This window comes from Zophobas morio, unplaced genomic scaffold (genome assembly GCF_036711695.1).
Source record: "Zophobas morio isolate AGI-343-1 ecotype UQ-CSIRO unplaced genomic scaffold, CSIRO_AGI_Zmor_V1 ptg000030l, whole genome shotgun sequence".
Lineage (NCBI taxonomy): Eukaryota > Metazoa > Arthropoda > Insecta > Coleoptera > Tenebrionidae > Zophobas > Zophobas morio.
The window spans coordinates 12,184,538-12,193,737 of NW_026972135.1; the positions used below are offsets into that span (position 1 = coordinate 12,184,538).

At 35.1% G+C, this 9,200-nt stretch overlaps 1 protein-coding gene across 1 annotated transcript; it reads right to left on the reverse strand.

Moving 5' to 3' along the window:
• Window positions 1-7,564: 7,564 nt before the first annotated feature.
• Window positions 7,565-8,981, reverse strand: LOC135139063 (delta-1-pyrroline-5-carboxylate dehydrogenase, mitochondrial-like). The gene is made up of 4 exons (XM_064069152.1): window positions 8,585-8,981; window positions 8,253-8,441; window positions 7,982-8,100; window positions 7,565-7,930 (listed from the first exon to the last, which is right to left on the reverse strand). The coding sequence occupies exons 1-4, from the start codon at window positions 8,977-8,979 to the stop codon at window positions 7,815-7,817; spliced, it is 819 nt and encodes a 272-aa protein (XP_063925222.1). The 5' UTR covers window positions 8,980-8,981; the 3' UTR covers window positions 7,565-7,814.
• Window positions 8,982-9,200: the final 219 nt, after the last annotated feature.

Here is a 9,200-nt window from a genome sequence, read left to right on the forward strand (position 1 = left end):
TCAATGATGTAATCATGATAACGATGATAATTTAGCAATCTTGTGTGAAAAATTAAGAAGTGTTATCATGTAACACTTACGTATATGCATCCAGAAACTTCATTCGTAATTTGTTAAACAAAGAATTATTATCCTGACTAAATGAATTTGATGAAATCTCCTAATAAGTGGTTTATTTAAATAATCCTGATTGTTAAATTGTATTAACACTAGGTGCCGTCAGCGTTACGATTGATTGTCGTTAAACAAAGACTTCCTCCCTTTTATTAACTACTAAACCAGCTAATTTAACATAACTACTTATAGCGTCTTTTCACCATGCGTCCACTACACCGGACAGAAACATAATGAATTTCCCTGTGCGTTCAACATGCCGTTCTCCTCTACCAATTCGACTACCGCCCGCTCTCTAAAACATGCAGAACTACCGCAAGCGCTAACGTGCATATATGGTTGCCTACGTTTAACGATTTTTTTGATTGCATTTTTTTCTTTCAAATTCAAATTATTCAAGTGTGATTTCGCGCCGCTGTTAACTAATTTCAGCGCCAAAATTTTATTCAAATTCGGTCACCACAACGCTCTCACTGCACCATGAAATAGCGACTTGTAACATCATTCGTGTTAGCGTAGGGAGTTAAAATCTAAAACTGTAACAACACCTGGCTGAAAATTTTGCAAATCAGTTTGTATGTACACCTTTATGTTCAAATGTTTTTCCCATTTGTTCTATGTCCTCAAACATAGTATTCAGAAAAGGTTCTTTCTTTATGAACTCCATATAAAAATATTCTATTCTTGGGATGAAATTGTTCATCAAAATCTCCACCGAATTGTTGATATTCATTTTGCTCATTTCACAAATCAAAATCATCAAAACAAAAACAAATTTTAAGCAGGTTTATCTTACAGCTTTCCTGTTTGTCTTTGTCTCTTACGCAATGTTTTTGAATGGCTAACAATAGGCACTTTTTGCGATGAAATAGAAGCCTTGTTGATTTTTCATTGGAATTTGAAGTACCTTGAACAAGGCTAAACCGTCAATCGATCAATTAATCAAAGTACACAGTAAAATAATAGTCGATTCGTATATTTAACACACATGTGGAATTGAGGTTAAGTAACACAGAAATACGTGGTGGAAGTGGAATGCGGTTCTTAGTCGAGCTGGCGAGATTTATCGCGCCATCTGCACAAAAGATGCTGGTTAGATAAGATTCAGGGGCGGTCGAAATGACGTAACGCTGTCGACTTAGCCCAATAGTCGAGATCCAACTGCGAGTTTGCGACCGTAACGGCCTGTTTGTCTTTTCACTCTTGAGGTGCTGGGCGACAGTGCTTTGCGATAGATAGAATCACCGTCGTGGGGGAGAACAGTCACGACCGGGAGCTCCAATCTCCGCTCGTGCTACAACGCCCCCTATGGGTATTTTTGTTGTGCTCTAGAATGAAATTGACATAGTTTTTTTATTAAAATTTTGTGATTTTCAAATATCTGCATTGATTCAGAACATTTAATTTGATTTAATTTAAATTTCATCCATTATAACACTTCTTAATTCCTCACACAAGATTGCTGATAGTTCATTTACGGCAGTCAATTGCCCTAACGTCGTCCGATTTTGGGAAAATAACCGTAGAAAGTGCTATAGAATTCATAATATCGTGGACTGGGGGACGGGGGATTATTATTTTTTTCCTTAGGTAGTTATCATCCGGATATCACCGAGACGTATTTCTCGCGGCGAGGGATGCATTTTGTGTTTATTTATCATGTGTTTGTTTGGGATAAGCTGGGGACAGTCCACGATATAAACTCTCAAAGCTATTTGTTTGTATCGCTGATAAAGTGTGGCATAATTTAACGTCATGTAAATTCTTTGTTTGAATTGTTGACAAATTGTGACATGATTTAGTTTTATTCGTTTTTCTCGGGGCCTGTCTAATTTGCAGACCACAGTTTATCTTGCAGACTGGGGGTTAAAAATGCTCCAATCAAGTTGAAACTCAACATTTGCTTATTTCTCAATACGAAAATTGTTGGTACAAAATTTCAACCCGTTCGGAGAAACCCTTAAAAACCACCCCCAAAACAACCTTGCAGACTGGGGGTTAAAAATACTCCAATCAAGTTAAATTTCGACATTCGCTAGTTTTTCAATACGAGGATTATTGATGCAAAATTTCAGCCCATTCGGAGAAACTCTCAAAAATCATCCCCAAAACAACCTTGCAGACTGGGGGTTAAAAATGCTCCAATCAAGTTAAAATTCGATATTTGCTTATTTATCAATACGAAGATTGTTAATACAAAATTTTAACCCGTTCGGAGAAACCGTTAAAAACTACCCCTAAAACAACCTTGCAGACTAGGGCTTAAAAATACTCTAATCAATTCAAAATTTGACATTCGCTAGTTTTTCAATACGAGGATTATTGATACAAAATTTCACCCCATTCGGAGAAACCCTCAAAAATCATTCCCAAAACAACCTTGCAGACTGGGGGTAAAAAATGCTTCAATCAAATCAAAACTCGATATTTGCTTATTTCTCAATACAAGGATTATTGACACAAAATTTCAACCCGTTCGGAGAAACCGTTAAAAACTACCCCCAAAACAACCTTGCAGACTGCAGCTTAAAAATACTCTGATCAAGTTAAATTTTGACAATCTCTAGTTTTTTAATACGATTATTGATGCAAAATTTCAGCCCATTCGGAGAAACCCTCAAAAATCACCCCTAAAACAACCTTGCAGACTGGGGGTTAAAAATGCTCCAATCAAGTCAGAACTCGATATTTCTTAATTTTTCAATACAAAGATTGTTGATACAAAATTTCAAGCCGTTCGGAGAAATCCTTAAAAATCACCCCCAAAACAACCTTGCAGACTGGGGATTAAAAATGCTCCAATCAAGTCAAAACTCGACAGTCGCTTATTTCTCAATACGAAGATTGTTGGCACAAAAATTTAACCCGTTCGCAAAGACCCTTAAAAACTACCCCCAGACAGACTTAGACTGGGGGTAAAACATACTTCAATCAAGTCAAAACTCGAGATTTGCTTATTTCTCAATACGAAGATTGTTGATGCAAAATTTCAACCCGTTTGGAGAAACCGTTAAAAGCTACCCCCAAAACAACGTTGAAGACTGGGCCTTAAAAACATTATTACCAAAACGAAACTTGGTGTTTAGTTTTTATCTATACGAGAAGTGATAATGCAAAAAAACAGCCTTTTTTAATATGCTCTTAACAAGTACCCCAAAGCAATCTTTCATACGGGAGCTTAAAAATACTCCAATTGAGTCGAAAGTTACCACTTGCTGAGTTCTTTACCCAAAAAATTATCATGTCAAATTTTAGTCGCCTTGAAACAACTTATAAAAATGATTGATAGTTGAAATTCATTTAAAGTACAAGTAGCAGAAAAATTTCAGACACATATAAAGAGACAGTACATTATGTCAAGAATGAGAGGAGGGAAGATTGTTTGAAAAAATGCCTGGTACAGCGTTTTCTACTAGAGTCATAAATGGTTCTTCCAGGTCCTCCGAGAAACTGGTTGTTCCAGTGGCGTGCCCGAAAGCGTTTGCGGGATACTAGGCATAAAACAAAAATAATTTCATAAGAAAGCATATAAAAGTAGCAGCAGCAAATTTACTTGAGTTTTTAATTGGTTGAGATTCGTTGCTACGGTCGTTGTGTTATCTCCACCTTTGCGCAAACCGAGCTAATTCCTACAATAATTAATCACCTAATGATCTTAATATGCATTGTTAATTATGAAAAATATTGTTTTGTTACCTTTTATAACTGTATTTTAATGCGTATACACTGACCGGCAAAAAACCTACCACGCTGTAAAATTTCGCAAAACCAAACTTTAAAAATTGCTAATTTAACTAGTGATCGTTATTTTATTAAAGAACCATTCACTGTTGACACATGATGTATAAATTAGCAACAAAAAAGAAGACAAATAAACGCAGAATTAAATTTAATTTAACAAAATAACAGAAACAGAGCGACAATTTGGGAGACGTCTGCAAGAGTTAACATTATTTTCGCGTGAAAACGTTTATTAACTGCCAAACTTATAATCAAATGATGAAAAACACTGTTTACAACAACAGCCTTCTTTATTATTTTAATTAAGAAAATATCCTAATTGGTCTGTTTCTGTTATTTTGTTAAATTAATTTAAATTTTGCGTTTATTTGTCTTCTTTTTTTTGTTAATTTGTACATCATGTGTCAACAGTTTATAAATAAGGTATGTACTGCCATTGGAAAGATTAAAATCATGTATATTTTCAAATTCTATATTTTTTTTCTTGCATTTTCACATCAATATCGTTATTTCCATCTAAGAATTTAATTTATCAATACAACTAAAATTTCTCTAAATACATGCACTCAACTAGATTAGTCTTAACTGTAGTCGTCTTTACTTTTACTAAGATTTTCCAATTCTATGTCACTTTCACCCCTAGTACGTAAAAGAGTTTTGAGAAAAATTTACATACCTTATACTCCTATCTTTTTTTTAACTTAAAATGCAATCGAATCAAGTTACATTTGCAACAGCGTCACCAAACAACCTTTCTTATTTACCATTTTATACAATTTATGTCATAGATTTATGTCAATTAACGCTTAAACTATGTCATACAAAATAGAGTTGCAAAGAGCCATATACCAGTTAATATAGTGAATATATTTTGGACCAAATATATTACATGCGCAACTATATACAGAACAATTAAAGACTGCCAGGTAGCAATACCACAATAAGTTTAGAAAGATTAAGAAGAAAGACAAGAGCCTGGAACATCAACAAGAAGATTGGCTCGATTGTTTAGAGTTCCTATATAACAGTTTCTAGAGAAATAGGCAAACACAACTTAAAATACAGCAAAAGAGCTAAATGTTCAAAACATACAGCATCGCAGTTAGAAAGAATTCTTAGATGTTGCCGGCTATTGAGAATTCATCATTTTTTGGACAATCGTGTGGTTGTGTTGGGCGATGAAAAATATTTTACGTTTGCCCATTCAGAGATGGAAGGTAACGATGGATTTTATACAAACAATATAGAAGAAATTACAAGTAAAATTTAAGTCGAAGGCAAAGTTTGAAGATAAAATTTTGGTTTGATGGGCTATATCTCCGGCCGGCGTTTCAGCACAATTCATTGGCCGTGCTAGAGGTGACGCGGTCAATACATAACAATATATCGGAACACCATAATAACGAAGATGTAATATTTTGGCCAAATTTAGCAAGTTGCCATTATACTAGAATGTCCAGGGATTGGTTAGAAAGCAATAATATAAGTTTTGTACCTAAGAAAAGGTAATCCCCCCATAGTGCCCCCAGTGCAAACAATCGAAAACAAAATTTGGGGAATACTAAGTAGAAAGGTTTACAACAACGGCTGGGAAGCCAATTTAAAAGAACAATTAAGAAGAACAATTTACCAGACAGAGAAATGGACGTGGACACCATCCAAAGGTTGTAAGACCTACATATGAAGACAATTTTGCGTCGTATTGAATATAACGAATCTTTATCTGTTTTCCCATTAATAATAATTAATTAAGAAATTAGCACATTTCTGGGTTCTTTTTGAAATCCAAATAAAATTAAGTTTGAGCTTCCTATTATTATTAATTTAAACTTTCTCTCAAAACGTTTTTTTTACGTTAGGTTTCTCGGAAATTAAAAATGTCTGTAATTTCCTTTAAAATATCTTTAAGATTTTGTTTCCTTTGAATTTTAAATTTTCTCTTCTGGACACCACTAACTTTGTATTTTTTGACTGATGATGAAAATTTAATTATATCTCAAAGAACTCAAAACCAGCATATAGTATGTACTGAATGAACCAAGTTAACAGCAAAAATGACGTGTAAAACGCACAAAAAATGAGAGATTGGACGAAAAAATGCCGAACTTATGCATTCTTACATAGTAGCAACAATTATCTAACAGCGATAAACATGAACTCAAATTATCACAATTCACGTATCTGTAACAAATACTCCTATATTCGTAATTTATATATTTTTTAAATTTAAATATTAATAAATTAATTAATAATTAACAATAAAATAATAAAAAAATAAATTAATGTCAAATTTTTACTTGATTAGAGTATTTTTAAGCCCTAGTCGGTAAGGTTGTTTTAGGGGTAGTTTTTAACGGTTTCTCCGAACAGGTTGAAATTTTGTATTAACAATCTTCGTATTGAGAAATAAGCAAATATCGAGTTTTAACTAGATTGGAGCATTGTTAACCCCCAGTCTGCAAGGTTGTTTTAGGGGTGATTTTTGCGGGTTTTTCCGAATGGGCTGAAATTTTGCATCCATAATCCTCGTATTAAAAAACTAGGGATTGTCAAAATTTAACTTGATCAGAGTATTTTTAAGCTCCAGTCTGCAAGGTTGTTTTGGGGGTAGTTTTTAACGAGCATTTTTTACCCCCAGTCTGCAAAGTTGTTTTAGGGATGATTTTTGAGGGTTTCTCCGAATGGGCTGAAATTTTGCATCAATAATCCTCGTATTAAAAAACTAGGGATTGTCAAAATTTAACTTGATCACAGTATTTTTAAGCTCCAGTCTGCAAGGTTGTTTTGGGGGTAGTTTTTAACGGTTTCTCCGAACGGGTTGAAATTTTGTGTCAATAATCCTTGTATTGAGAAATAAGCAAATATCGAGTTTTGATTTGATTGAAGCATTTTTTACCCCCAGTCTGCAAGGTTGTTTTGGGAATGATTTTTGAGGGTTTGTCCGAATGGGGTGAAATTTTGTATCAATAATCCTCGTATTGAAAAACTAGCGAATGTCAAATTTTGAATTGATTAGAGTATTTTTAAGCCCTAGTCTGCAAGGTTGTTTTAGGGGTAGTTTTTAACGGTTTCTCCGAACGGATTGAAATTTTGTATTAACAATCTTCGTATTGAGAAATAAGCAAATATTGAGTTTTAACTTGATTGGAGCATTTTTCACCCCCAGTCTGCAAATCTGTTTTAAGGGTGGTTGTTAAGGGTTTCTCCGAACGGTTTGAAATTTTGTACCACCAATCTCCGTATTAAGAAATAAGCAAATATCGAGTTTTAATTTGATTGGAGCATTTTTAATCCCCAGTCTGCAAGGTTGTTTTGGGGGTGATTTTTGAGGGTTTCTCCGAATGGGCTGAAATTTTGCATCAATAATCCTCGTATTGAAAAACTAGCAAATGTCAAAATTTAACTTGATTAGAGTATTTTTAAGCGCCAGTCTGCAAGGTTGTTTTGGGGGTAGTTTTTAACGGTTTCTCCGATTGGGTTGAAATTTTGTGTCAATAATCTTCGTATTGAGAAATAAGCAAATGTTGAGTTTCAACTTGATTGGAGCATTTTTAACCCCCAGTCTGCAAGATAAACTGTGGTCTGCAAATTAGAAACGCCTTTTTTCTCGGACTTTGTTAGAATTCACCGAGGCGAGGAATTTTGAGGGGTCTAACACAAGATAAACGACAAAAAAAATAATATTACACATTTTATTCTATCAGTCCTGTCCTAATACAACTACTACAATCGTTACAGTAACCACATTATTGGGATTTTCGTATACTATGTTGTCTCAAACATTTCCCGACCTTGTTATTTTTAAAGTTAACGCTAAAAATTGATCCCTAATAAATTAAAACTACATTAAATTAAGCATACTTTTGTTCATTCAAGACTCCACATGCAATTAATTAACGATACACAGGCTACCAGAAAAAAAAGATAAGCGGACCAACGAATACATAATTCTAAGGATTTTATTGTTTCATATAGGGATAGAAAACGTCGTTCAACGGTACAAATGTCTCTTTGATGGCTTGTGGATTGGCCCATCGCAGAATATAGTGAGGACCGCCTGCTTTATCATTGGTTCCTGAAACGAAGTTAAGTCATCTATGGCCTGGGCTTATCATTCGTTACTCACCTGATAACCTGGCGCCCCCAAACGGCTGTTGACCAACTACACTCCCCGTTGACTTATCGTTGATGTAAAAGTTGCCAGCTGTCATCTTCAGTACTTCGAAAGCACGTGCAAGCCACTTCCTGACAATATAATTTTGTGATGGTCTTACGATAATCACACTAAAGGTGACGGAAATTTGTGCGAAGAACGATTTTTTCAAATCGAGCAATTACATAGGTACACCTTAAACAAATTTCCGCGACCTTAAATTAATAATACGTCTATCACTAACTGGTCTTGAGCGAAGATAGATCCCGTGAGCGCATACACGGTTACACTTCCCACAGACTCTAAAACTTCCTCCAACTTCTTGTCTTCGTAGACGTAAATCGTTAACACCGGACCGAAAATTTCTTCTGTCATGATTTTATCTTTCGGATCTTCGGTAACTACGATGGTGGGGTCGATAAAGTAACCCTTGCTGAAGCAAGGACCTCAATAAGTTATAAGAACTTCGTTATTAAATAGTGGGGATTCAAATTTTACCGCCAAAAAGTGGCCAGAACCCCCACTATATAAATAATGCTGTTTTCTTTTTGGGTGCAAATAACTACCTCTGCTCACCTGTCATCGCACTTTCCGCCTCCGATGATCTCCAAATTAGGTGACTTCTTTGCATGTTCTATATATCCTTTGATTCTCGTGAACGCCTTCTGGTCGATCACCGCCGAAGTAAACGATTCGTAATCTGTCGGATCGCCGATTTTCAACTTACTTCTAACGTCTAAGAGTTTTTCTTTTATGACTGGCCATAATGATTTCGGTGCGTACATTCTCGAACAAGCGCTACACTTCTGTCCACAGTACTCGAAAGCGCTCCTGATGGTACCGGTAACCACCGAAGTGACGTCAGCGCTTGGGTGGACGAAGTGGTAGTTTTTACCGCCGCACTCGCCAATCAGACGCGGGAAATTGATGTATTTGTTGATGTTCCGGCCCACTTGGGCCCAGAGATGCATAAATGTTCTGCAAAAGAATAAAAACAATAAATACATTTCTTTGTTTTATGAAAGTTTCAAAATTCCACAAATGTGTCAAAATCGTTTATAGCTACAATTTAATGTAAGAGCAAATTTGCGCTCGTAGGATTACATAAAAAATTATGACGTCAACAATCTTTTCGATAAGATACATTCAAATCAAGAAAATCGTTAAACATAGGCAACCATGTGCACGTTTA